The following is a 20294-nucleotide window of genomic DNA, read 5'->3' as shown; positions in this document are numbered from 1 at the left end:
CACCACGCCCAGCTGAGAAATTTCTATTTTTAGTAAGGCCCAATTTGTCAGCTTTTTCATTCGAGTTAGTTTACTTCATGTCCTATCTGAAATTTTTGCTTGTCCCAAGGTCATGAAAATATTCTCCATGGTATAATGAGAAGCATTATTTTAAACTTCCACATTTAGATAAATAAATAACCCATGTAGGATTTTTACTTGTGTTTCTGGTATGAGGTTGGAGTTCAAATCCTTTTCTTTCTCATCTGAAGAACCAGCTGACCCTGACACTTTACTGAGATTCTCCTCTCTCACCCTGCCCCACAATGCTTCTGTTTCTCTGTGTCTGTCCTTTCACAACTACCCCCAAGCTGCCCGATTATAGCTTTAAGCTAAGTATTAATATCTGGTAGCATTAGTCCTCCAACTTTAATCTGCTCTAAAATTATCCTCACTATTCTCAGCCCTTTATATTTTGATATAAATTTCAAAATCAGCTCCTCAACTTCCATAAGAATATATCTGTTGAGTTTTGATGTGGTTGTTGATGATGTTACAGCTAACTCTATGAATCAACTTTTAGAGAACTGATATCTTAATGCAAGTTCAAAAAGACCCCATAGATTTTAGAAAGAAAATAATGATAAACTGGAAAATAATATTTGCAATTCACATCCAAGTCAGTGAGCCTCACCTAGAAATTAATTTTTTTAAAAAAAAGAGCAGCTGCACAATAGAGAAATGAGTAAAAGACATTAATGGATAGTATGCAGAAATATAAAGTAAGTAGTCTTAAACACATGAAAATATGCTCATCCTCAGTCCAAATTTGGCCCCCAAAAGTCAAATTCTAAAGTAGAGCAATGCACTACGAGGCTGTGGAGAAACAGGAATTCATTGCTGATAGGAATACAAGGTGCTCTCCTATGGAAACAGTTTTGCCATATCTACAAGAACCACAGATGTATTTTAACCTTTGATTTGGCGATTGTAGCTCAGGGCATTTATCCCATAAAAATGTCTCTTCACCTGATATGTGTACAGGGTTATTCATCATAGCCTTCTTTGTAAGAACAAAAGGTTTAAAACCACCTGCTGTCCCTTGGCAGTGGTCTGGGTAAATGAGAATAATGGTCCATCCACACAATGAAATATGATGTAGTTAGCCGGGCGTGGTGGCGCACACTTGTAATCCCCGCGCTTGGGAGGCAGAGACAGGAGGATCGCGCAGGTTCAAAGCCAGCCTCGCTGGCTTAAGAGACCCTGTTTCCAAACAAATATATAAAATAGGTCTGGGAGTGTAGCCTGGAGGTAGAAGGCCCCTGCATTACATCCCCAGTACCACCAAACAAACAATCAAACAAACAAAGAAATATGATGTAGTTAGAAAATAAAATGAGGAAGAAGAGGAAAGAGGAAGTACTTGGGGTCTCGATATGGAAAGGTCTCTTGCTGGCCATGACTACTGGCAAGGCTGACTTTGCTGGTCTCTCCCTCAGACTTCGAGCTGGCTTCTTCGAGCACCTGGAGAAGTGGTTTGACCAATGTGCCCTCAATGCCCGGGTCATCGTGGCCACCAAGATTGATGAGCTGGATTCAGAGCTGGAGCTGCGTCTCTACCTGCACCAGCCAAGAATCCAGCACATTGAGAAGGACATCCACAACGTCAGGGCAGGTGTGGCCCCTGCCCCCAGGCCCTTCCCTCTGTCTGCTGTCCTCTGGCCCTGTGTTCATAGCTGCCCTGGTTTGCCCCATGCAACATTTAGTATTTTGTCATACCATCATGGATGATGTGCATGAGGGCTGAACCTCCAGGTTTGGAGAGAAAGGGAGTACTCAGAATCCTTATTCAATTTTTTTAACGTTAATAGAGATTAAATCTAGGGCCTTATGATGCTAGTTAAAAGTTTTATTACTGACTAGCTTCCCAGTTCCTCAAGATTTATTTTATGTCTGTTTTTTAAGATGTTAGAGGCTGAATTGAAGAGTGTTATCCAGTATGGCTCCTGAATTTCAGATTAGACACACACCTTAATGGCGAATGCTCTAGAGGCAAGCCCACAGCTCATGGATCAGGCTCAAATTCTCAGGCTGTGTGACTCTGGCCAGGTCATCTGACCTCTCTGGCATCTCCCTCACCTGCAAAAAAGGATGTTGGAGGTGGTAATTAACCCTCTGAAATGGCATGGTGGGGAATTATGAGCAGTTGGTACAAGACAAAGCCTCCCAAAGAGGTAGCCATTCTGTCTACCTTATCATTTGTCATGCTTAAAAAAGAATTGCCAGTTTTCTCTGAGACGATGGGCTCCACCAATGGGGGACATAATTTTAATAGGATCCTTCAATGACACTCATGGTTTTTCATTTGAATCATACTCCCAGCTCCATCGTAACCTTCCTGAGCTAGGAGATAGTCCCATAGGATCCCACCCAACCCCCTAGTGCCTGGAGCAGAGAAAGCTGTGCAACAGACAACTGGCCTTGAGCCCCAGCACTTGCAGCCTCGGCACCCTTGCCTGATGTTTGGAACCTCCTGGCCCTTACCGGGAAGTGTAGACACTAAATGCATTGAGGAGCAGTAAAGACTGCACTGTGTCAAAGCTTCCTGAAGGCTGGTTCTTCTCCTTCCTTGGCTCTCTGGCCCAACATACAGGATAGGAACCAGGCCACAGAGTCGAATCCCAGCCTCACACCACTCATTTTCGGCAGTGCTGAGAGCATAGCAATTCCAGTACTCCAGATGATGAGGGGGTCAGAGGGAGATCTGGGGGCTCTCCTCAGAGGGAGGCCTGTGGGGGGGCCTGTAAAAAGAGCCTTTTTACTCCCACCAAGAAAGAAGGCTGGACATGAGTATCCACGGGTGGGAAGGAACAAGCTCAGGCTGCCTGGCCGTGTGCTTGTTGTTCCCCAGACTCTCACCTAGATCCCAGCCCTCCCCACCCACCCTGCCTGCTCCCAGGCTGCTCCTCTGACTCTTCACTTCCCCAGCATTGTTCTCTCTGTGCATCAAGCAGGGGTCTCCCCCAGCAGGGAGCTCAGGGCTCACAGCCCAGCAGCCCCCTCTCTGATGAGAAATCCTGGGGAGAGCTCCTATTGATTTCTGGTGAGGGCAGCCAGGGCAGGGCAAAGGACCTCCACGCAGGTGCTCCTGAGCTGCAGCTGGCCTGAGAGGCAGTGTGTGGGCAGTGTTCCGAGAAAGGAAAGTGCAGAGGCGAGTCAGGTCCCAGCTCTCTTCATCCTTTTGCAGCCGAGCTCCTGCTTCACCAAGAGCGCCTGGACAGCCACTGTGCCGGCGTGATCGAGACCCTGAAGAAGGAGCGGCTCATGTTCTGCCAGTTCCAGGAAGAGCAAAACACGAGGAGCAAAAACTTCCGTCGCAAGATCTTCGACATGGAGCACATCTTTTTGAACGCCACCAAGAGCCAAAAGTAAGGGGCCAAGAGTATCCCTCCCAGCCGTGGGGCAGGAGCGGGAGGGGCTAAACTCCTCACCTGTCAGTCGACCTCTAGGCAACATCTGGCATGGGGGTGTGAGTAGCCAGGGAGAGAGAGGGTGCATACACAGAGTGTGCAAGGGTGCAGAGGTTGTGCCCTGAAATGCCAATGGCAGGGAAGACCATACCCCCTTCAGGGAGTCAAGAAGGGCTCCCTGCAGCAGGCAGCTTGGCCTGGGATGGAGGAAGGTGGCAGGGGTTGAGTTTTTCAGAAAAGGAGCATGAGCCAAGCTCAGGGTAAGGGCAAGCTCTGGGCAGAGAGAGGGATGCTGGGGAGGCCACTCAGGGATGTGGGATGGAGACCTCAGTCAGGTCCCAGAAGGACCCTGGCAAGTGTCTGCACAGCCATTGGGCACAATAGCACAGCTGACGGACTTAGCTAGAAAGAGGACACTTGTAGGGTGGTCTTCTGAGGAGCATGGATGGAGGAGTCACATTGCTGGGGGCCAGACAGCATCTGCTGGAGGACAAGGGTCCTGAAGGGTCTGCGGCTCTTTCACCAGTTTGGTGGAAGGGGCCGGGGCCAAGGGCAGGGGAGGAATGCCCTCTGATCCCGAGTGGCACCCTGGGTCCTATATTCGTGGGCAGTTTGAACTTCTTAGTAGCGCCCCTCTGCATCCCCAGAGAAGCCGGGTAGTGGATCTGGTGACTCACGCTGGGCGCTGTGTGATGCCCAGCCCAGGACGCCACCGTCTCTGCCCGCCCCTCCTCTGTGCCCCACAGGCTGGTCATTCTCAGCAGCACACTGCACCGAGAGCTGCTGAGCCACGTGGATGTCATCCAGGTGTCCCTGCGCAGCTTCAGGCAGTACTTGGAGGAGAGTCTGGGCAAACTCCATTACAGCAACATCGAGTTCATCAAGCACTGCAGGTGGGAGCTGGCGTCCGGCCTCTGCTGGCCGCCGTACCTTCTCTGTGGGAAGGCAGTCTCCTTTCTCCTTAACTTTTCACTGTGCCAAATTACGCATAACTGAAAATTACCTTTTAACCATTTTTATTGGTACAGTGCAGTGCCATTACGTACACTGCTGCACTACCGCCACCACCAGACTTCTCTAGAACATCCCTTCTTCACAGACAGAAACTGTCATTTAACTCTTTATTTTCCCCACTTCTGAGGCCCTGCCGACAGCCATTTTACTTTCTGTCCCTAGGAATTGGACTACTCCAGACACCCCATGGGGGGAGGAATCAGGAAGTATTTGTCCTTCTGCATCTGGTGTATACTATTTAGCACACACATAACCTCTCCTACCCTTCCATTCTAGCTTTGCTGAGATTTCCCCTCCATTATCTGGAGTCCCTCCGTTATCCCCAATGCTCCCTTGTTTGGGCATATTAGAGAAAACATATGTCCCTTCTCTTTCTGTGCTTGGATGGTCTCACTTAACATAATGTTCTCCAGATCTTTCCATCTTCTTGTGAATGCCATGATTTTATTCTTCTTTATAGCTGAATAGAATTCCACTGTGTGATTTTTTCCCATAGTTTTGCAATCCATTCATCTGTTGATGGAGACCTGGGTTGGTTCCATATTTTGGCTATTATGAATTGTGCTGCTATGAACATAGGTATATATATATATATACACACACACACATATATGTATGCATGTATGTATATATGTATATATATATATGTATGTTACTGTAGTTCTCTGATTTCAACCTCTTTGGAAAAACACCCAGGAGTGGTAGAGTTGGATCATATGGTGGATCCATTCCCAGTTTTCTAAGGAATCTCCACACTGATCTCCATAGCAGCTGAACTAGTTTGCACTCCCATCAACAGTGTAAAAGAGTTCCTCTTTCCACCAGCTGATTTCTTTTTACTGTCCTTCCTGGTCACTGACCCCCTTGTAACTATGTTTAATCCCCTGATAAGTCTGTTCATTGAGCCTTTAATTTTAATTACCATAGCTTTCATTTCTAGTTATTTTTATTCTTTTTTCAAAACTGGCTGCCCCTGCTCATAATCCTCAAGCTTCTCTTTTATTTCTTTAAATATCTTACACTTATTTTTTAATTTGCATATAATAATTCTAACATCTGAGGTCTTTGTGGGGAGTCTCTTTCTGTTCTCTGTTGTCTTCCTGGTTCTTGTTCATAGTATCTTGTTTCTTTGTAATGTTTTTGACTATGAGTCACTTATTTTCCTTGGGATTTTATCTGTGACATTCTTTGCAGCCTGGATTCTGGTGGTATTTATAAAGAATTCGTATCTGTCTCTACTACACAGGTGGGGGCTTTATTAATTTAGGAGCAGTTAAAATTTTCTGCTTATGGTGTTTTGGAACATTTCAGAGAACATAAACTCAGTTGGTAAATATGTGAGCTGGGTGTGGTGGTGTACACCTGTAATCCTAGTACTGAGAAAGGAACTGGAGGCTGAGACAGGAGGATCACAGGTTCAAGGCCAACCTCAGCAATTTAGCAAGGCCCTGTTTCCAAATAAAAAATAAAAGGGCTAAGGGGTGTGGGTCAGAGGTAGAATGTCCCTGGGTTCAAACACACAACACACACACACACACACACACACACACACACACACACACACATTTGTAGTTGCAAACCCTCAGGGGAGAGATCTTTCTCCCTTTCTTCAGATCTAGACGAGACAGTGCCCTGATACCTGTTCCTTTCTCTCTCAGCCTCATACTGACAGTATCATTCTTAGCATCTGGCTCTGTGCTCCCCCCACCATACACACCCCACACGCCTGTGCAGTCATAGAGGCTCAGACCCAAGACTCCAGGCACAGTCTAGCCTGGATGCCCGCCTGCATCCACAGGGAGGTTTCATTCCACTTTTATTTCATCTGGGGACTCTGAGAATTCTTATCTTTATGCAGCTCCTGGGAAACCATTTTTACTTTGAAGTAACCCAGCATTTTATTAGTTTTGGTTGAGTCTGTCAGGGTCTGCAGTCTGGGAAACTTGACAAAAATGAAAATCCCACACCCTCCCTCAGTGTCTGGTGCCCGCTCCTGTGCATGCACTGCCTGCACCGATTGTTCTAGTTCCCTGGATCTAAAGCCTAGTGCAAAAGTTGGGATGGGTGGGAACTTTCAGGTCTGATGGGTGGCTTTTTTTCTCCAATCATTATCAGGTTGTTTTCAGAAGGAGGCAACTTTTCCCCAGAAGAAATTGATTCACTGTGCCATCGGCTGGAGAAGGAAGCTGCCCGGATAGAGTTTGTTGAAAGTTTAATCATGATCAATATGGAGAAGATGGAGAATGAGTACCTGGACCAGGTGGGGGAGCCCTTCCCACACTCCAAACAGGCCCCCAGATCAGCCTGTCACAGGTCGTTGCCTCCGAAGGACGAACCATGAGCTTGTCTAAGCAATAATGGAGCCAGCTCCCCCTCCAGAGCCCAAAGGTCCAGACTAAGCCTTCTGCTTTATTTTTATCTTTCTCTATAGGCCAATGATATCATCAACAAATTTGATAGTAAATTCCACAACCTGTCTGTGGACCTTATTTTCATAGAGAAAATCCAGCGATTGATGACAAACCTGCAGGTGAACATCAAGTGCCAGGTAGGACAGATTTATTTCAGGGAGAGGGACCAATCTCACACACTTGCACACCAGGAATGGTCCAGGTGCTGCTAGGAGCAGAATGTCCTAGAGAAATGATGGGAAAATCCTGGGGTGCTGGTGCCAAGAGCAGCCAGAATGAGAGCGAGAGCAAGGGGGGAGCTGAAGCTGGAGGGCCAGGTCAGCAGGTTCTTTGTTAGATAGTGGGGGGCAGGGAGGGTGAGGTAGGGCCAGGTGCTCAGGAATGCATCTGAGGAGGGCCACCTGGCAGCACAAAGCTGGCAGTAAGCAGGAGTGAGGCAGGGCTAGGAGACCAAGGCCAAGAAAATAGCAGCATGGACCAGGTGTCAGCAGGATCATGTTCCGATTCCAGAACTGAGAGGCAGTGAAATAGGCAGGACTCGTGTGCACTGTACCTGAAGGGCCTGGGCCAGACACCTGTGTCAGCGTGCCACTCAGGGACCAGTGTCTGAGGAGCCATCGGGGCTATAACCTCCTGCGATGAGGAGTGTGTATGGACCTACTTCCTGGGAATGGCAGGCACAGTCCAGTAAAAGAATGCTGATGTCTTGGACTCTGAAATGGGACTCAGCCCCAGCTACCTGCCTCTGTCACCCCAGGCAGCACTTCACTCACACACCTGTGAAATGGGAGTCATACAAGCAAGTGGGAAGATGGTGGCACCAATAAATGAGCTAATGTCTGCACGCTCATGGCCCCTGGTGCACAGTGAGTCCTCCCGGACTTTAGTGAAGATCTCCATTCCAGAAGGAGGAGGAGGGGCAGCTTTAGGGAGCAGGGGCAAGGGCATGGCACCCACCTTGCTTAAGGGGCATGTTCCTAAGGATCCTCCAGCCAGTGTGGGTACAGATTCCTTTCCAGAGCTGGTAACTGGGGTGGATCACAGTGTACGGGGATTATATTTCTTAATTATAAGTATCATAAAGAAAATGTATTTTCATCATATACAATATTGAAAATAGGGAACAAATGCACAAAGGAGATAATCCATTATTCTACCTCATAATCACAGCTCCTGTTTAAGATGTCAATTTAGTTAAGATTCCTTCTGTATGTGAGAAGATGGGGATATACCCAAAATGGCCTCTTGTTAGTCACACAATTGTAGAAGCTGTATAGTCCTTAAAGATGCTTCAGAATCACCCTTTTAGATGGCTTCCCCTTGTGGCTGTGCTGCCATTTCTCCTTGTGTATTCCTTTTGGAGGGACACTGGGTGGAGTTCCCAACTTGTCCGGAGGCTCAGTGCCGTGACAGATGCACTTGCCCGGATGTTCTGCCGCATCCTTGTATGCTTCCTGGGAGCTGGGACCCTGGGCCAAGAGCATGAACCTCCCAAGGCTCGTTCTGCTTTCTGCTTGTTTTTACAGCCATGAGCACTCTCTAGGGTACCAGTTTCATTTAAGCCTTACCTCTTTGATAGAAAAATAAAATCTTTTGAATTTGTACTGACCTACTTTTCAGTAGAGTTGTGCATATTTTTCCCAACTTAATTTTTTTCAGTGCTTAATTTCTCAGATCTTATCTTTTACTGAACATTTTCCCAAACACAATTTGGATTCTAGAAACTAAATCTCGGGATTTTTGGTTTTCTAGGTGGCAAAATCCAATTTGCAAACAGATGGATTAAATTCTTCTCTGGAACAGCTTCAACACAAGATAGAAACTTGTCGAGACCCAAAGGGAGAGAAGACAGTGAGTGTTCACGCGAGCCTGTGTCTGAATAGTCAAGATATGTACTGCTAAAGCCACAAACTTTAGATAAATGTCCATTTGGGTATAGAATTTTGCCAGTACATGTGGGGGTGTGGTGTCCTGAGCCTTCCTACTTGTTTTACTTGATGGAATAAAGAAAGGAACTGAAGAGAAATCAGCCAGAATCCCCTCCCCAACCCCAGGCCAGTATGCATGGATCCATGAGGGCAGGGGCCATGTCTGATCTCAGACCTCACCTTCCCCCTGTGATGTCACCAAGTGTCTTCTTTGGACTGAGTGCTCAAGCCTGAATGAGTGACAGTAGGAAGCCTCTCTCAACAACTACTTTTTTTATGTGTGGAACTAGGGATTAAAGCCAAGGGTGTTCTACCACTGAGCTATATCCCCAGCCATTTTTATTTATTCATTCACTTAATTATTTTTGGTACTGGAAGTTGAACCCAGGGGTATTCTGCTTCTGAGCTACACCCCCAGTTCTTTTTTTATTTTTTTACTTAGAAACAGGGTCTTGCTAAGTTGCTGAGGCTGGCCTCAAACCTGTGATCTTCCTGTCTCAGCCTCCCAAGTACTGGATTTATAGGCGTGCTCCACCACACCCAGCTCCCCAGTCCTTTTTATTTGTATTTGTTTAAATTTTGAGATAGGGTCTTGCTAAGTTGTCCAAGCTGGCCTTGAACTTGCAATCTTCCCCGTCTCAGTCTCCCAAGTGCTAGGATTACAGGTGCGCACCACCACATTTTACTCCAACAGCCACTTTTTGTTTGATGTTTCACTTTCTTCCTTTGGTCACAGCACATAAACTGCTTCTCTATGTCTAAGCCATGCAAAGCCAGAAATGGAGCCAAGTTTGGCAGGACTGTGGTTCTAAGTGTCTTGGGTCCCTGATCAGCAGGTCTCATCTCTGAATGCCTGTGCTAATTTTTCTTCCACAAGTGCATGTCTCTATCCTGTTATGCACATGCCCTGGCCACACAAGCAACCACCAGCCCCACCAGGTGCCCCAGAACCAGAGGTCCCAGCCTGAAGGTCTTGAGTGGGAGGCTGCCTCTTCACCCTTCTCCACCTCCACCTCTTCTCTTTCATCTCAGTGACCTGAAGTCTGGGTTCTATTGTTATTAGGACTTAGAGGACTCTCTCTCTCTCTCTCTCTCTCTCTCTCTCTCTCTCTCTCTCTCTCACTCTCTCACTCTCTCTCTCCCATTCTTATATAATAATGCATGATTCTTGAGAAAGCTCAAACATCTACAGAGCATAGAGTGCAGAACAAATGTCCCTCTATGCTTGTTTTCTACAGAGACACTCTCAACCCTGTTACATATACCCATGCACGTTTCTACACATGCACCAAGTTTACTTGCACAGCAGCATGATTGTGCAGAGGAAAGGTCCTTCCTGAGATTTGCCCATGACTTAACCTGGGCGCCATCTGCTGGGGAGCAGTGAAAACTGGGTGATCTGCGGCAGCCCTTCCACTGGCCCTTTAGAGCAAGCTCTGCCTAGGGAATAGGACCACATAGTCTCACAGTCCGTCTCTTGCTCTCTTGCCTGAGCTCCTGGCCAAGTGGAGAGAGCATGACTTTGGTGTGTTGGAGGAGACTGGTTTCCAGTCTGCAGAGCAGTGATTAAGGAAGGAGACAGTAAAGAAGCCTCGGATGCATGATGAGGGTGAAGGTGGTTAAAGGCTCATCCCCATGTACCTCTGGGGTGCTGCTCCAAGGAAGGGGGCTGTTAGATATTGCCATGGGGATGGTCAGCCCGCCCTCTGGGCACCTTGCCACCTGGACCAAAGGTTTCCCTCTTAACATAGAATGTTAAAGCCAAAGGAGAGCCCAGGAAATGTTCAATGTCCCTGTCTTATAGATGTGGAGACTGAATCAAGCACGTTTAAGTCTCTTGTCCAGAACTGAACCAGGGATAGTACTCTCCATGCCCCATCAATGAAGGATCAGCTGCTTCATACAGCCACCTGAGAGGCCCAGCTCAGCGCTCCCACTCCCATGGGCTCTCCTGCAAGGGGCGGGGCTTCATCTAAGAGTGTCCTCAGCAGCCCACCCCATCTTGCCATACTGGCAGGACCTGCCTGCCTTCTGCAGACTGCCTCCTTCATGTTCCCGCTAGACAGTGACCACAGAAGAACTCCTGGGCTTTGTCAGAAGTTGGAAAGAAAAACTGAGCCAGAGGATTAAGTACCTCAACTGCAGCCTGGACGTGTTTTCCCTGTCTCAAGAGGTCTATACGGTAAGGAAAGGGATGGGGCAGCCACAAAGGCAGGGAGTGGAGCTGTTGTCTGAGCAACCGAGATACCCGCAGGCCCCAGCAGAGCCAAAGGCAAGAGGAGGCTCCCAGGCCTCTGCTGGGCATCAGGCTTCCTGGGATGCTGTGGCATTAGAACTGAGTTCAGATCTCAAATGAGCCACTTCCTGGCATTCAGCTCTTAGGAGACTCCTCACCACCTGGCCTTCACCAGGGTCCTCAAGGCCGTCTATGCACAGGCTCTCAGGCCAGCCCTCTCCCCATCTCAGCTTCCTCCTTCCCACCTGCACCCATGAGCAGCCACCAGCTTCTCCATCCCACCCCACCCCATCTCACTCATCCAAGCCCCTGTCTCTTGCCCATCTGGCCACCCAGGTCCTCTCCCATCCTCTCTCACCCATCCCCTGACCTGCAGGTAGACCAACACCAGAAAAGGCCGCTCCAGTGTGCCAGTCCCCTGCCCTCAGAGTCAAGTCCACACCCTATAAGTACACACACGCAGCGACCGATGTGGTCCGTTGCCCATGGCTGCTCTGTCCTCCTTGCCCAGCCTAGATGCCCTACCCCAAGCTTCCTCCCCCCACCCTGGTGTGGGCGTGGGTTCTCCTGGTCCTCTTCCACAAGCCGCGGGGCATGTGGTGACGTCTCCAGTGGGGGGCTGTGTGCCAGGGACTGCAAGCATCTTCATCTTCTCCTTCGCCCCGGCCTGCACACCTCTCATGGGGCTTTGCCCACCCCCAGGGGAGGGGCAGAGAGCGGAGCGCCGTAGGCTCGCTGGCACTGCCCAGCTCGGCCACCCTTCCTTCTGTGGGCAGGCTTGCCCCACCACGCACCCATTCTAACCATGCATCTGCCTCTCCTTTCACATCTGGCAAGACATCTGGGTCCTTTCTTCCTCCAAGAGGCCAACAAGAGATGAGACTCAGAATAAAACAGGGAGCAGTAGAACTACACGTTCACCACGGGCACCCTTTCTGCCTTATTCTGAGGTCCTGCTGGGGGAGTTGGCCACTGGCAGCCATGTCCTCGTTCATCCCCTCATCCTTTGATCAAAAACACTGCCTGGGCACCTCAGGGTTAGCCTTGCAGGTCTCATTCTGTGGAAGATGATGGAACTTTTCCTTTATGGCACTGGTCCCAATTTTGGCCAAGCATTTACATAAGTGTACAGTCAATGTCTGTCTCCTCTGCCTGGACTGTAAGCCCCATGAGACCAGGACCCCTGTGGCCTCTGCACTCTGTGTCCCCAGGACAAACAGAACCTCGTGGAGAGCAGGCGCTCAGAAAGCATTTCTAAAGGCATGAATGAGTAAGTGAATGAATGAATGGACCACCCCCCAAGGGGGATAGGACCACTGCCATTTTATTTCATTTATTTTATTTTTAATATTTTTGTGATACTGGAGATGGAACCCAGGGGCGTTTCTACCTCTGGGATATGCTTTCAGACCTAATTTATATTTTATTTGGAAACAGGGTCTCACTAACTTGCTGAGAGCCTCACTAAGTAGCTGAGGCTGGTTTGGGACCTGCGTGATCCTCCTGTCAGCCTCCCAAGTTCTGGCATTACAAGCGTGCACCACTACGCCCTTCTTATTTTATTTTATTTTATTTTATTTTATTTTATGGTACTGGGGATCAAACCCAGGGGCATTCTATCTCCAACCTATACCCCCAGCCACATTTTTTATTCCTTATTTTGAAACAAGGTCTCACTAAATTGCAGAGGGCCTCACTAAGTAGCTCAGGCTAGCCACAAACCTGTGATCCTCACAGGATCAGCCTCACAAGTACTGGGATTACAAGCATGCACCACCACACCTAGCTGACCACTGCTATTTTGTAGAAATCAGAGGCTCCAAGAGGCTGGGCAGCTCTCCTCCAGCCACCCCATGGCCAAGCCCCTCCCTCATCCTTCCAGCCCCCGGGACTGATGCCCATATACCTGGTCCTTCTCTCTGGCCCACAGGACACCATCCTGACTGACATGGAGGTGGAGAGTGACATTCAGGTGTCTTCAGAGGCCCCGGAGGAGGAGACCAAGGTGGACATGGTCACCCCTGAGTCTTTTGCACAGCCGAGCCGCATGGGGAAGTCCATGATTGAAGACCCTGCCGTGCAAGTGGTCAAGAAGATCCTGTAGTGAGTGCTGCAGCCATGGCCTGTGGCCCCAAACATACAGGGGCTGGCTTTGGGGTCCTGCACACTGGGGGGACCCATGGAAGCCCACTCCAGGGAGCCTGGGACCTCAGGCAAGGGGCTTCCCTTCTTAGAGCCTTACCCTTCCTCTCTTAGAGCCTTACCTCCTCATCTGAATTTGGAGCTCAAGATAGGATCTGCACACCTGGTGTCAAGGACTGACTGAGACTGTGCCCAGGGCTGGGTCTGAGCTGTCCTCGGGATCACCCATGGTCACTGACTGGGGAAGAGCTCACAACCTTTCCTTTGTTTTCAGTTTTCCCAGCCTAAAATCAGGGCACCACTGTGAAAGGGATCGGTCGCACACAGGTAGAAGCAGACAGGCTGCAGGTCTCTGGGAAGATGACGGTGGGGAAGCTGGTGGGGACTGCAGCCCATCCTTACATCTTGCCCTCTGTTCTTGTCCCGGACACTTGTCATCCAAAGTCTTGAAGCGACATCGGTACCAGGGAGAAAACTCTATGAAGAAGGCTTTGCCCAGCCCCAGTGCCACGTCGGCAGGGAGGTAGGACACAAGGCTGCCTAGATCTCCCCTTCCCAGATCCCCAATCTGCCCCAGACAAAGGCCAGAGATGATCCCACCGTCCCCCCCCCCCCCAGCTCTGATCTGGGAACATCCACCTGAGCTCATGCTAGGGCTCTGTGCAACCCAGCATGGTAGGAGCTGCCCTGACGCTGCCTTTGGTCAGGTGAGTTCTTCCTGTGGAAAGACAGAGCTCCCATTCATTTACTACCCAGAGAAGTGTCTCAAGTTGGTTGGCAGGTATCTGTGGGATGACAGGTGGGTCCTAGCCCTGCCACCTCCTGCATGTGGGGTCATGTTTAGAAAGAGTTAAGGGTTCCAGGGTGAATGGCGTTCCTGGGGCAACATCACAGGGGTACAGGAGTCCTGGGCCTTGATGCCCTGACCATGTGCCCTGCCCGCACAGCCCTGTTGTTAGACTTGATGTACTGGCCACTGGTCCCCACCTGCAGATTTTATGTAAAGTCAGTAACAGAAACCACAAGGCTGAGCCAACTTCTTGCATCTTTTATAAACCCTGGTTGACACAGCATAATTCCTGGCTTTACTGGGACCTCAAACACCACTCAGATTCCTATGTATTTATGATTACTAAAAGTTCATCTTTAAAGTTTGTATTTTTATATAACAACCAAAAAATGTGGGAAGGGATTGAGGGGGGTTTAAGAAGGAAATAGAGATAAATTGGAACCAATGAAATATGTTTTTAGAATATTTCTTCTGGATAATGTGGTGGCCAAGGGATACAAACATAATTACATGCTTTTTAAGTTTTCTTGGAGGCTGGAAGGGGTTAAGCCAAAAGTGCAATCAGTAGGAATTAGGTTATGTTGTATATTTATGTATGTTATGTATGTGAAAATTTTTGTAAGGAAAGTTGGTTTCAACTAACTTTTTTCCAAAGGGTACTATATATTTTTTTTCTTTTTTTGTTGTTGTACCAGGGATGGAACTCAGGGGCATTCTACTTCCAAACTATACCCCAGCCCTATTTTTTATTCTTTATTTTGAAACAGGGTCTCACTGAGTTGGAAAGGGCCTCACTATGTAGCTGAGGCTGTCGAACCACGATCCTCCTGTCTCAGCCTCTCAAATGCTGGGATTACAAGCTTTGCTATGCATATTTTAATGAAAGATGACATGTATTTGCATTTAAATTCTCGGGCACATTAAATTATTATAATTTTTTTTTTAATCCTGGCTTTGAGAGAGGGCTTTGCCTTTACCCACAGAAGGTCTTTTTTTTTTTACCTTGGTTGTTGTCTGAGATGTGTCTGAGACCAACCAGAGCAGAAGCTACTGGTTCAGAGCTGGCAGTGGGGAGCCCGGCAGTGGGAAGGTGAAGGCTCCAGGAGTGGCTGACTGAAGGCTGGATGTTGCTACCAGGTAGCTGACCAACTAGAAGCAAGGAGCCCTCCCTCATCAGTGGAGGTGCACATTTGGCTTTCTCTGGTTGGAAATGGAGACAAAAGTTAAGAAAACTATCATTTAGAAATCAGGCCTTGGCCATTGGAGACCTATTACCATAGCAGATGCTGTTTAGCCTCCTGGACTATCATTACAGATAGCATCTGGCATCCTATCTGACCTACAGCAGGCTTGTAAACCTTCAGGCTGTTTATTGTAGGCAGGGGGCCTGGTTCTCCCAGGAAGGTTTCTGCAGGTGGTGGGTGAAAGTTCTGCTTTTTTGATATGTGATCCAGCCTTCAGCTCTTTCTATATTCAGCCTCTCAGAGGTTATAAAATAAACTCCATGTGGGTGTCCAGCTCAGATCAATAACACCTAATTTAAATTTCAGATCAATAACACCTAATTTTTCAGTGTTAGCGTGTCCCAAATATAGTATGAGACATACTCATACTAAAAAGTCATACTAAAAATAACTCATTGCTTCATATGAAGTTCAAGTTTAACTGGGTGTACTGTGTTTTCCTTTGCCAAGCCTTACCTATGGCTCGACCTGTTTTCCTTCGGGTCCTCACCAGTGGGAAGAGAGGATGCAAGTTTCTGGGCCTGGGCATCTTTGCTCCTTGTCTCTCTCAGTGGCCTTAGTTGAACACTGTCTTCAGATCTGGGAAGCATCTCTAAGGGCTCAGCCCCAGAAATGAGACAGGCTACCCTATGGCAAGCCCAGCTCCTCCAGGCACCCAGGCAGGGCTCCCCAGACTGCAGACGCTGACACCCCTCTATCCCACAGTATGACTCGGCATTCCAAGCCCAACAAAATGGACAGAAAGTACCAGGTGCTTGGTGACAAACCGCCTCCTCCAGCCGAGTAAGTGGCAACACGATTCTATTCAACTCCCTCTGACCTGCTGTCCCAGCAGAATCTGACTTAACCAGGAGAAAAAAATAAGAAATAAGAGGGGGAAGCCAATAAAGAGGACAGGAGTGGGGGAGGGAAACATTAAGGGTGACGGTCACATCCCCTCAGAATATTCCACCTAAGTTTTTTGACCAAAATTTTACATTTTCCTACTAAGCATTTCATGCTAGTGGGAGTGGTTTGGGAATTTTTCAGTGCCTCCCCCCATTCTTCTTTTCCTTTGTTGTTATTTCAGTGATTAAAACAAAATGCGATCCACTTAGTATGGTTTCCTTTCAGGCAAACCAGCAAAATGTCCTGTTCAGGAAGGTAAAAGCCCCTGGAGAACGTCATGCTCCACAGTGGAGGCTCCAGCCCCCCAGTCAGGGACCCTGCTATGCAGCACCCTTCTTAGCCCTTCCACCCAAGGGTCTGATCTCCAGCTGTGACCCCTGTAAAGAAGGGCTCACAGCACCAAGGGGCCCAGGAACAACCTGCCAGTCAGCACATGCTCTCACCTACGCCAAGGGCATTTCTGCATGGCTCAAACCTTGACTCAAAATGACACAGACTATTAAAATAGTGAGTGTCCTCACCATCTCCTTGGGACTTGCCAAGGTTCCACCTCATGCACTTTGGGGGCACATTCAAACCACGGCAAGACCCATTCAAGTTGTCACACGCACTAATAGTGTATCTCTCTGTATGACTGAATAGTATCCCACCACATACATGCAGCACAAATTTCTAGTGATTAAAAAATAAAATCATAGGCTAAACAAAATAATTGAGCATTTTTTAATTCTCTGAAAAGGGAAATATTTTCCTGACATTGTATAGTGCTTAGTTGCTCAGAAAATAGAAGTAGATGGGTCCTGTTTGTACGCCCACACTGGGACCTGGCTAAGCAACTTTTACCCAAGCCTCAGCTTTCCCCTCTGCTCAGTGGGTAGAAGAACAGCCCTCGTCTTACAGCCTTGGAGAAGAGCCAATGAATTTCCACAGGTTAAATTCCGTTAAATTCCGTTACACAGGATTGTCACCCTGAGAAGCACTAGTGGAAATCTTAAAATATGGGAAGTTTGCCAAATGAAGCAAAAGAAAGGCAAACAAATATATTGCCCTCTTTCCCTACTCCCAAGTCAGTGGCTAAGGAAAGCTTAAGGATTCAGGAGAGCTGAGGAGAGATGGAAGAGGCCAGGCCCAAAGGAGGAAACACAATTAGGAATAAACAGACAAAGGAAACCCCAACATCACTGGGGTGTAAGTAAATGAAAGGAGAGCAAGTCCGCTCCATATTTCATCTGAGACTAGCCAGTGCATGAGTGGATTGGGTGAAAGCTGCTGCCAGTTTAGAGAGAGAGGGTGAAGAGCGTGCCTCCCTTGTACTGAGGCCTGGAAGTCAACAGCATGGTATCTTTCCAGAAAGCAATGTGGCAAGGTCTAGTGGAAGCCATAAAATCATGATTTTTTTTTCTTTTTAGCAACTTTTTAGGTCTTTTTTTCCCCCCAAAGGAAGCTATCCTACACCACAAAGAGAAAACTTGCACAAAAATATTTCATGCAGTACTTTTTATGCTAATTAAAAATGGGGGGCTCGAAGTCCCAAATTAGAGGATTGTAACTGCCATGTCTATATAATTGGTGTTTACAACCATTTAAAATGACATCACAAAAATGGGGACTATAGATTAATAAGTGAATGGAGCAGAATGTGAAACACACATAAATCCAAATGTGACTGGCTTTAAATAAAATTAGCAGAAGGAAACACACCAAAAAGTTGATGTTAAAATTTTCCTCATTTTCAATGTATTTCTAATTTTCCTTAAATATAAGTGAATTTACTTATTTATTTAGTTTAGCTCTAGGGATTGAACTCAGGGGTATTCTACTTCTGAGCTATGCTCCCAGGCCTATTGTTTTTTGTTTTTTTGAGACAGGTCTCACTAAGTTTCAGAGGGCCCCACTAAGTAGTTGAGGCTGGCTGTGAACCTGTGATCCTCCTGTCTCACCCTCCCAAGTACTGGGATTACAAGCATGCTCCACCACACTTGGTTATCATGAGTGAATTTTAAATTGAAAGATTATACAAAAATTTTGGAATTGATGACATGTGTACAGTAGTCACTATGACACTTGGCAAAATATTAAGTGTCCTGTTTCTACATGCATTTTGTGTTTGTGTGTGGAGCTGGGAATTGAACCCAGAAGCATTCTACCTCTGAATTATTTTATTTTTATCTTGAAACAGGGTCTCTCTAAGTTGCTGAGGACCTCACTAAGTTGCTAAGGTTGGCCTGGAACCTGCAACCCTCCTGCCTCAGCCTCCCAAGTGCTGGGATTAGAGGGGTGCGTCACCACGCCTGGCTTGCTACATGCAATTTGAATGCATCTGTTCTTTATCTCACTCTTGCTTTGGAAAAGATTAGCCTAACCAAGCAGGAATATCCATTGGGTCTGTGGAAATTTGCTTACAAAGCTCTGGCGTGTGTGCTGCATGCCTGACAGCCAGAGTGAGCAGAAAGAGGTTTGGTCTTACCTGGAGTCTGTTTATCTGACGACTATTTACAAGTCACCAATCTTCCTCCTTTCATTCAACACTGAGCCACTGACAGGTGCAGGCACTGCTCGGGGGCTGGGGATTCCATGGTTAACACAGACAGGCGCCCTGTAGTCTGGGTCCTGTGTCTGAAGATAAACTCAGATACATTAAAAGGTTAACAAGTTTGTCCACACAGCAATGCAGAAATTGAGCAGTGCCAGTCTGCAAGTGTTTCAGGGCACCACCAAGGCACACCAGGGGAAAACTTCTTTAGCTTGTTCACAGAAGCAAGACAAAGAAAATACTTGATTAGCTAAAGTGGAAAGTCCCCAAGTAGAGGTTAGTTGATGATCTCTGATTGGTTAAGCATAAGTTTCCTTAGACTATGGTCATTCTTTCTAAGTTGGGCTCTGGTTTGCTTATGTAGGAACCCCAGGTACTAGAGCCGTTTCAGCCTAATTACCTCCTAATTTGTGTTGTAAACAGCTGGTGGACATTACAGTCTGCTGGGAAAGATGGAAGTTAATTAGCTAGTCAAAAAAGTCAATCCCCAATCCAGTTGTAGGGCTGAGGGACACTCCAGGTGGCCAGGAATTGACAATGAGCTGGGATCTATCTGAGGAGGAGCAGGAACAAATCTGACCCAGAAGAAAGTAGACTGCTTTTATTTTGTTTGTTTCTGGCAATGAATCAGAATGTGCCACGGTGCTGGGGCAGTAGCAAGTGATTAACAAGGCGCGATAGGGCCAAAACAGAACGTTGTTCACGTGGTCGTGTCCATGTTGGTGCATTTAGACGAGGCCCCTCAGGTGCCTGCCTCGACTGTGTTGCAGGGACTTTAAAGGGACCATCTTGACACTCCTCTGGGAGAGCAACGAGCTACTGCTGACGGTGGCAGAGGTGAGGACCACTGCTGTTGGCCTGGGCCCGTCCTGGAAGCACATCCCAAGCCACCCTTGCCTTCCGAAGTCTGCTGATTATGGGCACTTGGGGGAAGATGAACAGAGTGGATTCCACCCCTTTATGACCTCCCCAGTTCTGTTACCTCCTATGGTTTCTTATTAATTTATTGCGGTTACTGGGGATGGAACCCAGGGGCATTCTACCTCTGAGCTATATACCCCAGCCCTATTTTTTTTTTATTCTTTATTTGGAAACAGGGTCTCACTGAGTTGCACAGGTCCTCACTAAATAGCTGAGGCTGTCTGTGAACCGCAATCCTCCTGCTTCAGCCTCCCAAATTCTGGGATTACAAGCGTGCGCCACCACACCCAGCTCTGCCTCCTCTAGTGTTTCTTTTTTTTTTTTTTTTAATTTTCTCTCCTAGAAACTAAATCTCACTCATTCAGTCTTTATTTAATTTAATCAGTCACCTGATACTCCTTGGTCAACAACTGTGCATCAGGCACAGGGTGCGCCAACCTCTATCTCCTAGACTGAAGGATCTGGGGAGACACAAGGGACAAATATGGCTGTGGAGGCGGACCCCTCTGCAGCACACCCCACACAGTGTGCTGGCGCCTCCTCCCAGCTGGCTGCCTGCACAAGGCAGGGTATACTGAAGAAAGGGCTTCTGGATCATGGTTAGGACCCAGCTGGGTGCTTCCTAGTGAACGCCCAACCTCCCACCCTAGGTGACGCCTGAGACACAGGAGGTGACAAGAGTAGAAGAGACCCTGAGCCAAAGCTGGGAGGAGTAGAGATGAGGTCAGGCTGGCAGGT

General features: G+C 47.8%; 1 protein-coding gene across 1 annotated transcript in view; it reads left to right on the top strand.

The window, feature by feature from the left end:
• CCDC180 (coiled-coil domain containing 180) overlaps window positions 1–20294 on the top strand; it is a gene marked incomplete at both ends in the record, with an annotated part of 55789 nt that overhangs the window by 25879 nt on the left and 9616 nt on the right. The window contains 11 exons of the mRNA XM_080708926.1: window positions 1479–1654; window positions 3227–3407; window positions 4196–4342; window positions 6579–6723; window positions 6895–7011; window positions 8627–8725; window positions 10865–10984; window positions 12969–13141; window positions 13455–13703; window positions 15920–15997; window positions 19406–19472. Coding sequence (XP_080565052.1) covers window positions 1479–1654; window positions 3227–3407; window positions 4196–4342; window positions 6579–6723; window positions 6895–7011; window positions 8627–8725; window positions 10865–10984; window positions 12969–13141; window positions 13455–13703; window positions 15920–15997; window positions 19406–19472 — 1552 coding nt within the window. The remainder of the gene's footprint in view (window positions 1–1478; window positions 1655–3226; window positions 3408–4195; window positions 4343–6578; window positions 6724–6894; window positions 7012–8626; window positions 8726–10864; window positions 10985–12968; window positions 13142–13454; window positions 13704–15919; window positions 15998–19405; window positions 19473–20294) is intronic.

Source organism: Muscardinus avellanarius (genome assembly GCF_963383645.1).
Source record: "Muscardinus avellanarius genome assembly, chromosome: 13".
In the NCBI taxonomy this organism is placed as follows: domain Eukaryota; kingdom Metazoa; phylum Chordata; class Mammalia; order Rodentia; family Gliridae; genus Muscardinus; species Muscardinus avellanarius.
This window is presented reverse-complemented; position numbering and strand designations above follow the sequence as displayed.